The 13,156-nt window shown below is 38.6% G+C and overlaps 1 protein-coding gene across 1 annotated transcript in view; it reads left to right on the top strand.

Moving 5' to 3' along the window:
- Positions 1-11,942, top strand: part of espl1 (extra spindle pole bodies like 1, separase) — a 14,674-nt gene extending 2,732 nt beyond the window's left edge. The window contains exons 8-32 of the mRNA XM_008307023.1: positions 266-459; positions 556-798; positions 983-1,127; positions 1,444-1,603; positions 1,808-1,947; positions 2,433-2,567; positions 2,709-2,828; positions 2,967-3,138; positions 3,261-3,389; positions 3,483-3,639; positions 4,106-4,215; positions 4,569-5,686; positions 5,780-6,176; positions 6,521-6,646; positions 6,963-7,176; positions 7,342-7,547; positions 7,862-7,989; positions 8,677-8,799; positions 9,017-9,166; positions 9,323-9,490; positions 9,656-9,760; positions 9,867-9,982; positions 10,085-10,168; positions 10,905-11,069; positions 11,444-11,942. Coding sequence (XP_008305245.1) covers positions 266-459; positions 556-798; positions 983-1,127; positions 1,444-1,603; positions 1,808-1,947; positions 2,433-2,567; positions 2,709-2,828; positions 2,967-3,138; positions 3,261-3,389; positions 3,483-3,639; positions 4,106-4,215; positions 4,569-5,686; positions 5,780-6,176; positions 6,521-6,646; positions 6,963-7,176; positions 7,342-7,547; positions 7,862-7,989; positions 8,677-8,799; positions 9,017-9,166; positions 9,323-9,490; positions 9,656-9,760; positions 9,867-9,982; positions 10,085-10,168; positions 10,905-11,069; positions 11,444-11,645 — 5,007 coding nt within the window. The 3' untranslated portion in view covers positions 11,646-11,942. The remainder of the gene's footprint in view (positions 1-265; positions 460-555; positions 799-982; positions 1,128-1,443; positions 1,604-1,807; positions 1,948-2,432; positions 2,568-2,708; positions 2,829-2,966; positions 3,139-3,260; positions 3,390-3,482; positions 3,640-4,105; positions 4,216-4,568; positions 5,687-5,779; positions 6,177-6,520; positions 6,647-6,962; positions 7,177-7,341; positions 7,548-7,861; positions 7,990-8,676; positions 8,800-9,016; positions 9,167-9,322; positions 9,491-9,655; positions 9,761-9,866; positions 9,983-10,084; positions 10,169-10,904; positions 11,070-11,443) is intronic.
- Positions 11,943-13,156: the final 1,214 nt, after the last annotated feature.

The following is a 13,156-nucleotide window of genomic DNA, read 5'->3' as shown; positions in this document are numbered from 1 at the left end:
TTTTAAAAAAATATATATATATAAATACATTTTAAAATGCAGCTCCAGCACTTTCAGTCTTACATTGGTCCATACTGTGATCCTGATAATATTTCAAATTGTTGTTCAGACCTACTAAGATGCACCACTTTGGAACTGATGTATGCTCCAATTGTTAACCCAAATGATTCTAAAGGGGAAACCTGCTATTTTTACAATTTTTTTCACTTATTGTCTTCAGAACTATTTGATAGTATTTCTTAATGTTTTTAATGTCTCCACCCAGTTGAACCGACTCTTTATGCTGGCTGTGCAAACGTCACGGCGAGCTGGACATTTTGAGCGAGCTTTGGACTGGGTGATACTGTGGCTGAAGGCTCTGGGGGACAAGATCTCGACTCACATGGCTGAACCTGTCTCTCTGTGGGTGAAAACAAAGACTGATGCAGCACGTAACTCCGAGGAGGACATAAGACTCAGGTACAGTTAAATTCTATTAAAGTGGCTTCTGAGGAGTATGCTATATTGAAAATTAAACCTATAACCATTGTCTTGTGCTCTCATATCCTGGAACAGGACGTTACGTGATGGTTTCGGTCCTGACGTCCCTGATGAGCAAGTAATGCTTTGCCTTTTGGAAGAAGAGTTGCGTGCCTATAAGGAGGTAGCTGCAGACATGGCCCAGGAACGTTATAACACTCTCTGTGATCTGCTGGACATCTGCCATGAGGAGAGTTCCCACACCCATCTACGTGCCATCTACCTCTGTGAAATGGCCCAAGTTGTGTGCTTCCAGGATTTTAGTGAACAGACTGACTGGTAATAAGTTTCATTTGCATCATTCCTAATAATGCATGGGCTGCAATTGACTTAAATACATTGTTTTAGGTGATTGAAAATGTTGTTACCACCATATTCTACAACTAAAAAAGCTAGTCTGGATACCTGTTGGTCCAACAGCCTGATGTCTGTGAGTTAATTATGCTTATTTGTGATTACACAGCACAGCAGTTGATTTTACCCATGAAGCTTTACGGCTTCTTGAAGAAGAAGCAGAGACTGCAGAGAAGGCTGACAAACTGAAAGATGACAAAGCTCATGCATTACTTTGGCTTTATATCTGCACTCTGGAGAAGAATCTTCAGGAGGTGAGCTCTCTTTGATCAGTCAGGACGTCATGTGCATGCTTTTGTGAGCTACAGTTGTATGCTGTTGTTTTAGTGCTATGTTAGTTGAAGTGAGTAAGTGTTTAGAATTCCTTTTTCTGTCATACAATAAAAATGTGTTAAACTGAAATTGGTCAAAGCGTGGCAGTATTCATGGTCTCAAAAGTGCGCTTTTATAGAACTGCTTGAGGAGTTGTTAAACTGTCCAATTGTTAATCAGCTGGTATTTAAAATTAAATCTTGGTTAAATAGTTTACAAATGTGGGATTAATTATTGATGTTTTGTCTTTTTGGTCAGGCTATTGAGAATGACAAAAAACGGAGAGAGCTACGAGAGCAAACACCGTGTGTGGCCAATCCCATAGGAAACAATGATTTTGATTATGAGGACAAGCAGAAGACACAGGACAGTATTCAGGTCTATGAGGGCCTGCATTTCAACCTGGCTGCAGAAAACAGTAGGGATTGTTTATTCTTCTCTTAATTATCCTATTGTAGATAATTTGCAAAATATAAATGATACCATAAGCTGTTGTTGTGCTTTAGAATGAAAGTCACCATTTGATTGGTGAAGATGAGTGTCGTAGTAGATAATTGTTCATCACTTGTTGTCTTTGTGAGAGATTTACATAGTTGTTTGTTTGTCTTTTTTTCCTTTTAAGAGTTGTGTCAGCCTTTGGAGAGAGCTCTGGATGGATGGTCAGCTCTTTTTCAAAGTCAAGCCCTGCCTTCTGTCAGGAACCCCAGACAGACCTGCAGCTCAGTTGCTTTGACTGCAGCTCTCTTCAGGCTCATGGGGAAGGTAACACCACAGAAGCTTTGTTTATATGGTCTGGTGTGGCTTTGGTTTTTAGTTTTTCTCCTCAATTACAAATGGATTTTTAGCTTCTAATAAGTAACCACCTCACATGTGTCAGAAAACATTGTTTTAATTACAGATGGAAATTTCAAAGAGCCTGTATTATGCTTTTGGGTTTTCCCCTCCTTTAGTGTGTTCAGTAGTTTTCTTGTGCCTGTTAAAGGGCTGCAAATGTACCAAGCCCAAAGACCAGTCTTATCTTTTTGTTATTTTCTTATCCTAGATGGAGTTTCAGCAATATATGACCAACTCAGATAGGAATCAAATAACATTAGCCACGAATTTTAGGAAAGAAATACTGTAATTTGAAGTTGCACTGTAAAAGATAGTACAGTGTGTAAAAAGTATTTAATGGCATATCCCAGTGTTATAATTTTTAGAACATTTGTATCTCTATATGTTTCAAATCTCCTTATTCTTTTCTTTAGCCCCTGAAGGCTTTGGAAGCTTACCAACTTGTGATTGGACTTTCACGTGAACTTGGTGAAGCTCAGGGTTGTGCCAGCGCTCTCTGTCAGTCAGCCAGCCTCCTCCTGGACATGGGCACGCCTGAAGTGGCTTTGGTAATGCAATTTTGTTACGATTATTCTCGATGCATAGAGAGTGTATCTTTTCCCATATCAATAAATGGATTGAGATATGTTTATTGAGCTTATTTTTTTGACTATGAGAAATTATTTCCTAATGTAATTTATCATTTTTAGGCCCAGTTGGAGCAAGCAGAAAAAATTCTTGCTTCAGATACCACTGCCGACAACAGACCTTCTTCTCTCTCCATGCTGGCCGTCCTGTTGAAAGCGAAGTACTACTACAGCACAGGACAGGTATTTAACATGTCTGCTAGCAGCATTTCTCACATTGTCACACTAATATTATTTTGCTTAAACGAGTGATTTAAAAAATATATATATTTATTACCTTTGTTTTGCAAAAATCCCCTCTCCTGTTTTGCCTTATTTCAGGTGGATTGTGGAATGCCTTATCTATGTGAGGTGCTCAAAGAAGTGAATGATCAGAGACAGTCCAAGACCTGGTACCTTCTGCGTGTACAGGCCCTCCAGATCTCCAGTTCTTACCTGAATTTAGACACGGCTCAACTTCCACAAACCCAGCGGAGCCGTATCACACAGCAAGGTTAGCAGAAGCATTTACAGCACCTTATATAACCAGATGACTTTGTATTTTTTTCATTATGATAATGTAGAGCTGGTGTTTCCTGTTATAACCAACTATGGACATATGTTTTTATGCCTCAGGTATAAACACCCCAGACGCTGCCCTGTATGAGAGCTTGAAACTTCTCTGCAGCCTTCTATACACTTTAGTAGGAACTGGCCTATACGGGACAGACAACAGCAGCTCAGACGTGCGCTTCATTGACCAAGGTATGTTCATTCTAATACATCAAGTATATTGTAAGTGTATATTTTAGTGCTTTTTGTCAACGTGATTCCCTCTGTCTTTTGATCTACGAGCAGGTGATAACCTAGTGTGGAAGTGGCAGCTGCTCTCAGAGGTGTTAAACAGCTCCATGAGGTTGGTAGCTGTGAGGAGCAGTTGTGGGGCCATCAACGATGCCAGACTTCAATGCCTAGAAGCCCTCAAACTTGCCATTAAGCTTCAGGCACTCAGCCAGTAAGTTGTTCACTGTATTGAGTTAAAAATGCAATTGAAGAAACAGGAGCAAAAGATAATTGGAACTGATATAACTTGTGTTATTTTCAAGTCAAGTTTCAGTTGATTTAGTACAGGTAATGCCATAAATCCTAATTTTTTGAAGCCTATCACTCAGTTTTATTTGACAGTGCGAGAGGTGATGTTAGTTAGGTGATGAGTTGCATTATAGGCAAAAATATTTCCTGTAATTTGTCAGATTGTTTTGTTTTGTAGCACTCAGTTGTACAGATGTACAAATTAAAGCTGGTAAAATTGAGCCAAATTTTTTTGGATTAGTTTGGTTTGATACTGAACACAGTACAATATACAGTACATCCATACATATTACATTGCACAAGATAAATGTATTACACTCGTGATCATAAACTCTGGTTAACGCCATGATTAAATTCAATCTTTTCTTTTGTTTTTGTCCTTGTTTTAGATGTGCTGAGCTGCTTGTGATGAAAGCCGAGTTGGAGTTAATGCAGGGGGAGAAAGAGGAAAGTAAAACGGATTTAGACAAAGTCAGAAACCTTCTGGAGCTCTGCACAGGTGTGTTGATGCACAAATCCACCATTGTAAATAGTGCTCGATGGGCTTACTATGACAATCGAGATGTTCCTTTTCATGTTAGTGAAGTAAATAATACTCAGAAACAGTAAAATTGGTTATTGTAGTGCAGCTTTTATAAGCAGTAGGAGTTTTGGCTAATGTAGTACTTAAAAGTGGAACATATTTCATTGCATTGACCATTCATTTAATCCTCTTTGATTTCAGGATAATGTTTTTTGTACCATGATATTGATTTAATTTACGGTATATCATCCAACCAAAGTTTGAATGGTTTTTCTATAGTGTCACTTTGCCTGAGCAACAAAACATTTTTTTCTTTTGTTTTCCCACAGATTTTTCTGATCAGGTGAAGCGAGCAGACGTGAAAATCAAACCAAGGAAAGGACGTCCAGTGCAGAGACCTCAGTCTCCTCTTCCAACCATGGAGGATGATCTGAAGGACATCCTAAGCACTAGGTGGATTGCCAAAGAACCTGTAGTGAAGGATCAGTCCAGCTCCCCACCTCTCAAAGCACAGCCTCGCCGCTGGCTCTCCTGCCTTGCACATGAACCTGAATGTCAGTGCCCCTGCTGCTCTGAACCATGTCTGGGTCGTGCCACTGCTCGCTGGGCAGCTACACAAGCTGATCTGGTTCTTCAGCTGGATCCCAATGAAGCTAATGTCAGCTCAAAACTTCAGTGGGCAACATTATCCCGCTGTAAGAATCTTACCAGCAAACTTAGGGCAAAATTAGCTAAACTCTTCCCTGCTTGTGTCCCTGCTAAAGGCAGCTCCCGACCCTCCCTAATGCAGGATGTGGTGGGCCGTGTTTATGTACGTATGGCTCTGTCTGGGCTGGAGCCGAGGCTAAATAAGGCCTGTGGAGTGTGGAAAATACTAGAAGCTGGCTTAGCATTTGTTGACTCAACACCCTCTACTGTGCTAACACCTGTGAGAGCAAGCCTGATGGCAACCAAAGCCATTGCATCGTTGATGCTCTTAGCTGCCAAAAAGGGTTGCACCCCAGAGGAGCTCTTCTCAAATGCTTGGACTTGGAATCCACCAAAAGAAGATAAAGACCTGAGATCACTCGCTTCCTCATCCATACTTAAAAAGCCTAAAGAAACAATTAAAAACCCAGATATTGCTGACAAAAAAAAGGAGGCAAAGAAGGTCAAGATTCAAGCGACAAGTTCCTCAGCCAAAGGAAAGGGTCTAGTTCCCATGACACCAGTAATGGCAAAGTCTAGATCCTCTGTTAGAGTGCTTGACGCTTTCGACTTCAACACGGTGGTACCTACTTTAGCTTGCACTCCTGTTCAAAACGTAAAAGGCCCTTCCTCAGTGCAGAAAGCACCGAGGACTGCCTCTAAACTGCAGTTTCATGTGTATGAAGAGTTGTCACCAGTTCAAGACAAAGCCCAGCCTGTACCTGCTGCCCCCAAACGCACAAAGAAATCACGTTTTAAGGTAGGAATCCAGTCTAATTTTTTGTTGTTGTTTTTACAAAAATATAGTCTGAGTTTTCATGAAAATAATGTCTTTTTTAATATTTGAATACAGGTAGAATTTAGCGATGAAAGTGACTCAGAGGCCAGTACCCAAGCAGAACCCAAAGAAAAAGCAGATGTCCTCAAAAAGCGAACAACTACTAGAAGAGCTGTGCAGAATGCTAAAAAAGTCTCAGATCCACCTGCAGAGAAGGTCCAACCTAAGAGGCAGGTTAAGGGGAAAAAGAGCACTGCAATGCCTCTTGCTACCTCTTCTGAAGATGAGACTTTGGTCGCAACAAGAAGAGGAAGAACCAGAAGGCAACTGTCCGAGACAGATGCAGAATTAGTGGAGGGACCAGACAAAATGAGGAGCATTGAGGAAGAAAGTAATGAAGTCCTGGACATGAGCATTGAGCACCTCAGGACATCGGACACTGAGGCTGACGAAAATACCGCTTCAAGTAAAGGTACCAGTATGTATTTTGTGTACATAGTGGGGGGAAAGAAAAAAAAAAACCTATAAGCCAGGCATTTGCACAATGTTGTCTGTAAAAATTAAAAGCTATGAGTTCAATTTTCAATCAGTCATAGAGGATTTGATTCTAAAATATTACAGGTGGTCGTTGTAAAAACCCTGAGTTTGCTACCAGCTTACTATTAATGTTTTGAAACTCAGCATTGTACATAGTTTGAGTCTCCAAACATCAACAATAGGCTTGTAAAATGGTATGCTAATTACCTGGTAATGGCAAAACAAATCACAATCATAATCATCATAGTGTTTAACAGAAAGTCTTGTTTCTCTCTCTAGACATAGATTTTGAGGTGTTGCGGAGGGATATGTGTTTGGGGAGAGATGAGTTGTCTGAACTGAAGCACAGAAGTCATCCAAGAGAAGGCCCACAAACCCACCTCACTCATTCAGACAGCAGGACAGGTGAGTCTAGCTCCCAAGCAGGTAATATGTAATATGTGCTAACAATAGTATTACAAGAGGGGGATTTATGCACCATAAGATCTCCTACAACTGCCTTATATGTGTGCCAGAAATGGCATAATAAAGTAGAAATTGACCTCGTACTTTAAAAAATACATGTAGAATACATAAAAATAAATCTTTTTTTCTTTTTCTTTTTTCTTTTTTTAAATCTAATGTTGTTTTTTGTCTTTCTTTTTATCCAATATGGCAGAGAAGAGCCACAGAAAATGTGATGTTCCCTGTATAATTGCTTTTGGGTTTTTTTCCCCCCCAGAAAATCTCTCGCTGGATGAGGTTCAGTCATTGCTCCGCACAGCCTGGTTGTCTCTTCAGCACTTCCCCTCTCCCACTATCTATCCCACCCTCTGCGCTCTTCTGGCCTTGACCATGGGACAGCAAGACCCCAATACTACAGCAATGCTGCATGCCCAGTCTTTGGGCATCACAAGTCGCCATCGTACAATCAGGCATTTAGCCAGATCTCTCAAGTAAGCACATGTGTAAAAAAGCACAGTGTCTTTATGCACACATCTTGTCCCCAACTAGATGTCTCATAAACTCACTGAAAATGCATTTAACATCCGACTGCTCAAATCCATAACTTTCTGCATTTAATTATTGAAAACTTTCTTTGCTTTGTGTGGTTTTAATAGAAAGCTGAAAAAAGCTTCCAACGAGCTGACAGACAAGATGGATGCTCTGAGTCTGAATGAGCTCAGTGGGACTGTGTCCAATACTTCTGCTGAACACAGACTGTCTCAGATGGAGAACATCTTTTCTTTCCCCACCGTTGACGCCTCAATGTTTCCTCAGAACCACTGTCAAGAGTTTATCCAGCAAATTCAACAAATTCCTTCAGGTAGGGAGAAAAAAAAGTGTTTTGAGCTTTAAAGGCAGTAAAATGGTTGTTTTCATGTTTGATTCCATCAAAATGTGATTTGCACATTTAATGAGAGCCCAAATCTGACCATTTAGTTTCATAGCAAGTTCTAGTTATTTGTTTGTCTTGTGTGCCATTCCTCTTGCTGCTGTGACTGTACTAAATGGTGACTGATCTGATGAATGTTTTTGGTAGAATGTTGGATCCTCGAGCTACGCAAAAGCAGAACCTGATTGCATGATACTTCGTTAATATGTCCTTTTCTCTCTTTGTCTCCACTCTTTTCCTTACAGGGGTGACGGTGTGTTTGATGTCTGTGCTTGGAGTAAAACCAGGGGAAATGGGCAACAGCATAATACTGTCACGTCTTGAAAAGGGTTCTGCTCCCGTCACCGTTCACATCCCCACATCGAGACAGCAGGTGAGTGTGATCAGTTGCATCATTTTAAAATGGTGGTAAAACGGTATTATCTTTTATACACAGATGAAAATCTTGGCAAGATGATAGCCACAATCTGAAACTAGATAACTGGGTAAATGGTTATTGCTTTAGCAATATCATCACTGTAAAATCTTGCCATGAAAACAGTTTTCCATCCTTTACCACCAGTAATGAGTAGCTCAGCTGAATGGGGAAAATCTCCATTGCAGCTGTACTTGAACCGAACTGAAAGAAAAAAATAATTCAGCAAGTAATATAAGCTTGTCATAATATCACTCCACCATTTAAACAGATAAACATTTTCTTTGTTTCACTGACCAGAACTACAGTTGCAAACAAAAGCAGTTCAAATACACATGGTCTTGAGTTTCTAATGATTCCTATAACTTTAAATTTTCTGATTGAATTATTGAAACCCGTGCATGTTTTGCCGCAAAATTGTAGTGATAATTTAAATTGCTGTATGTGTATTTGTGTTTGGTTTTTGTTTTTTTTTTACCCAGTCAGTTTTGTATTTTTTCAAGAAGCCCTATAATAAATCTAATAAGAAAAAAAGAAAAAAAAAAACTCAAGATTGTTTTTTGTTTTTTTGAGATTTTGTATATTTGGGGGTTTTATTATCACTGTCCAACATAATGACTTTTCTCTTGTCTCTGTTGTGTGCAGCACCCTGTTAGTTGGATGGTGGAGGAGATGGATAGTATTCTGATGGAACAGCAGGTTGTGAGTTGTGAGTCTGAGAAAGCCAAATGGTGGAAGGGCCGCAAGACTCTTGACTCTCGAGTTGAGGTGAGTGATAATGACTCTGCAGGGGCTTTGTAGTGCCTTGATTTTTACTTACTTTCACTTAAAGATATACCCTGAGAAATTTCAAAGAAAAAAACGACAAAAATTAAATTTCCATTGACGTGGAACATGAGTTAAGGCTCTTTAGTTATTCAAGTTGTGACTGTGAAATGTTACTTTAAGGAGGAAAAGTCAAAACTTACTGTCATTTTTCTTTCAGCAACTATTAAAGGAGATGGAGGGATTACTTGGATGCTGGAGGAGCTTGCTTCTGCCGCTTTCATTGGACTCTGAGCTTTCAAAACAGGCCCATCAACTTTGCAAGGCCTTATCAGCAAGGGGAGTGACAGTCAGCAAGGAGATGTTGAAGGTGTGTTTTCTTTCTTTTATTTTTTTTTCTTTTAATTTTTTTTACCTTTCTGCTTCTAATTGCTAATATTTTCCAATGTTTTGTTTTAGTCTAAAAAGCAGCCGGAAAAAGGAACAACAAAACAACAACCACTAACACTTGTGACTTGTGTTATAGGTAGTGCTTTCTGCATCTCCTGTGCTCTCTGAAGAAGATCTTAAAAAATTTGCACTTGGAGTTTCTACACAGTGGAACACTGAGTGTGATCAGCTTCTCCACAGAGCTGTTTCCCAGCTCTCAGAGAGAGACGAGCCTCAAGGCCACGTGGTTCTAATCCTGGACAAGGTTGGTTTCATGATCTATGTGAAATACTGAATTCTACTGTAGATTGATTAGTACAGAGATAGGCGTGTGTGTCACAAAGACCAAAAAAAGCTCTATTTCAATATGTCATTTGAGAGGACGAAAAATATCTGATTCTTATCAATGGCTGTCTTTTGTGTGATGCAGTACCTTCAGAAGTTGCCGTGGGAGAGCACCTCCCTTTTGAAGTCTCGCTCTGTAAGCCGGATGCCTTCTCTGCACTCACTGCTTGGACTGAGCTTTCAGAAGGAGGTAAGAGTAAGCTGCATTCATGTAGTCTGTGGTACTGATGTGATTTACTTCATGTCGAGATCAATAGTAGACATGGATATCATTATTTTTTATATCTTACCTTCAGAATGACTCTCAGTCAATCCTGAGGCTTGGGGTGGATACAAAGAAGGTGTTTTATGTGTTGGACCCTGATGCCAATTTAGAAAACACTCAGGACCGATTCAGGGAATGGTTTGCCAGGTGAGATAAAAACTCATTACTTACATGACAATATTACATTTGTCTGTATGTATGCCACTGGTTCAGTTCTGTCCCATTTACTAAATAACATTCTCCTTAAAGTAAGCTGGACTGGCAAGGTGTGTGTGGAGTCGCTCCTGACTCGAGTCAACTGGAAGAAGCTGTTGCGACCAAGGATCTATACATGTGAGTTTGACATTATCTGAACAACCTAAAGAGAAAAAAAGCAATAATTAGAGGTCACAAGAATGTTGAATATTATTATATTAATGCGAGGTCAGGCATAAACATAAATAACTACAGTATTCAGACCCTTTCACTTTTTGGGCACTTTACTGCATTGTCAATTCAATTTCATATGAATGTTGTTTTTCTCATCAGTTTACACTTAACAAATAATGACGAAGGGACAACATGCTCTTAGAGTTTTATGAAAAATTAGTTAAGAATTAAAAACTGAAATCTTCTATTTACAAAACTGTTTAAAACACCTGTAGCAAATTGAATTTATTGGACACACACCTTTGTATATAAGGTGAATAGACTCTTCACTAAACAACTTGTAGAACATCTTGAAAGCATGAGGGGAAAAGAGTTTCTAGTGAGACAAAAAAAAAATTCAAAACCTCTTTCAACAAAGCTTCAAACGGTGTATATGGTAAGCACCAGGCACTGCTCATGATGTGGCCGATGCCATCGCTATGTTTAAGCACGGGGGTGGCAGCATCTAATATCAACTAATTAAGTTGAAGTTATACAAGTACTATCTTTGTATACCAATGTTATGGGTGTCTAACACACTTTGAAAAACTGCTGTGAACAGTTTTCTTAGTTTTTAAGTTAAGCTCTATTATCAGATAAAATTACTTTTTGTATATTCATGCCTTGAGTTTCGCTTTCTATTCTTCTCTCCATGCTTTAGTTACGTAGGCCATGGCGCCGGTGCACGGTTCCTAGACAGCCAGGCAGTCCTCAAACGGCAGATGAGAGCAGCCTCTCTGCTGTTCGGTTGCAGTAGTGCTGCTCTGGCAGTACGTGGGGATCAGGAGGGTCAAGGCATCGTTCTCAACTACCTCATCGCAGGCTGGTGAGTTATCTGTTTTTAAAGATTGATCCACATGTAGCTGAATGAAGATTATTTAATATTAGAATTTTTGATACACATCTTCAGTGTAAAATAAAGACACATGGGTTGTTTTTGATTTAGATGTTACAGATACTCAAAAATTGCAAAACTATTGCTTTTTTTATTTTGACATTTTAAAGTTATGCTTAGTCAGTTAAATTGGCAGCTTTATGAATCTTGTTTGCCACAAATGATTAACTTCACAATATAAAGAATATTTGTGGATTTTAGGAATATTCAGTGGAATAGTCATAATGTCACTAAATGTTCCAGAGTTAATTTTGTTAATATCCTGTGATGTCTGTGTCAAGTACCGTTTTCCTTTTGTTTTTTAGTCCCCTTGTGTTGGGAAATCTGTGGAATGTGACCGATCGGGATATTGATCGCTTCACCAAAGCCTTGCTCGAGTCGTGGTTATCTGCTGAATCTGGAGCGTCCCTCCTGGATCATATTGGTCCAGCACGTCAGGCCACACAGCTGAAGCACATCATAGGAGCTGCTCCTGTGGTCTACGGCTTACCAGTCCACTTGCAGTAGGACCAAAAGGCAGACATTTAATGAAATCAGGATGTAAATATTTTGTGCAGTATTCAAATCTTATCGTTTCAGCACGCACACTTGTAACTTAAAAGTTAAATCTTGGTTTTCTAAGTAGTTTTTATTTTCAAGCTTAAAGTGCTACTTTATCTTTATTTAAACAAATTCATAATTTTTTAACCAATGTTTCTATAGTTTTGATGATTTTAAACACCTTGGATTTTTTTTAAGTGGTTAATTGACTTTTTAATATGTTGAATGACCAACAATTTTGAATTAAAGTATTTTCGCATACAATCTGTGTGCTCTGTGTCTCTGTTTGTTTTGAGGGAATTACTTAGTAATTAATCACAATTATGCTGGGAGGTAGAGCCCAAAGCCTGGATATTATTTAATTATCTTGTGGAAGCAAAAAATGTGTTCTGAAACATAAGCAACTTACTGTGTGGAATACAATCAGTTTACTGTGGACAGCAGTTAGATTGTACACAATTGTGACATGTTCTCGTAGGATGAAAATTGCAGAGGTTGGAGGTGTGTTGACAACATTAAACCTGCACCTGTAAGATCTAATGGAGAACATGTATTGCTCTATATTTTCTCTCATTTGTTAGTCTGTGTACAAGAAAATTAACCAGCAACCTTGTCAGTGCATTCACACTGATTTTTAAAGTACAGTAAGGAATGTGCAAATGTTAAGTAGAAAACAGTTGTAGAGTACAGTTGTCATTGCCAAACATGTACAAAAAAGTAATGGCTTGAAGTAGTACAAAAAGTACATACAAGGCTCAGTTGTATGTAAACATATGCACAGGGTCAGTATATAAACAGAAGATGAAAAGTAGAAATTTCCAGACTTGTAGAGATCATTATTTAAAGAGGTGAGTCTTTACAATGGAGAGTGTTGGCTGAAACTTGATAACTTAAAAAATGTCAGCTTGCATTTCTATTTTTAAAAATAGCAATGTTTTATGAATGATCTTCAGTGAACTGGGCAATAGGAAGGGATGAATTGACATTTTCATCAAGTTTAGTTTTAAAAAAAATAGGATGTAAATTAGTTCTCATTTTGAGAAAAAAGGATTAACTGTTCACTGTCACTTGTGATAATTACATTTTTTTACATTATTATACATGCACAAATGTACAAGTTAATCTCAGTTTGATTCAAGAGTTTATTAGAACACTGAGCACTGACCTTTAATAAAAGAATGAATGAATGAAATATTTATTTCCAACAAAAATTAACATTAAAAACAAAATTAAAAAACAAGGGGGGAAAAAATGTACAAACATGAGTTTGAAAAGGAGCAGGAGGAAGTATAAACTTATTAGCTCCCACCCCCTTATCACCCTATGAGTCATTACAAAGTACATGTTATTATATATAAATGGATTTAACATAAAATGTGCATCAATATATAATCAATTAACTGCACCGACATACAGTATATAATTGTACCATATACATAATTCATTTCTTTTTAATAAATAGGCATTTTCTAATAGAT

The sequence above is a fragment of the Stegastes partitus genome, unplaced genomic scaffold (assembly GCF_000690725.1).
Source record: "Stegastes partitus isolate 25-593 unplaced genomic scaffold, Stegastes_partitus-1.0.2 Scaffold51, whole genome shotgun sequence".
Lineage (NCBI taxonomy): Eukaryota > Metazoa > Chordata > Actinopteri > Pomacentridae > Stegastes > Stegastes partitus.
The sequence above is the reverse complement of the archived record's forward strand: the minus strand, read 5'-3'. Positions and strand labels throughout refer to the sequence as shown.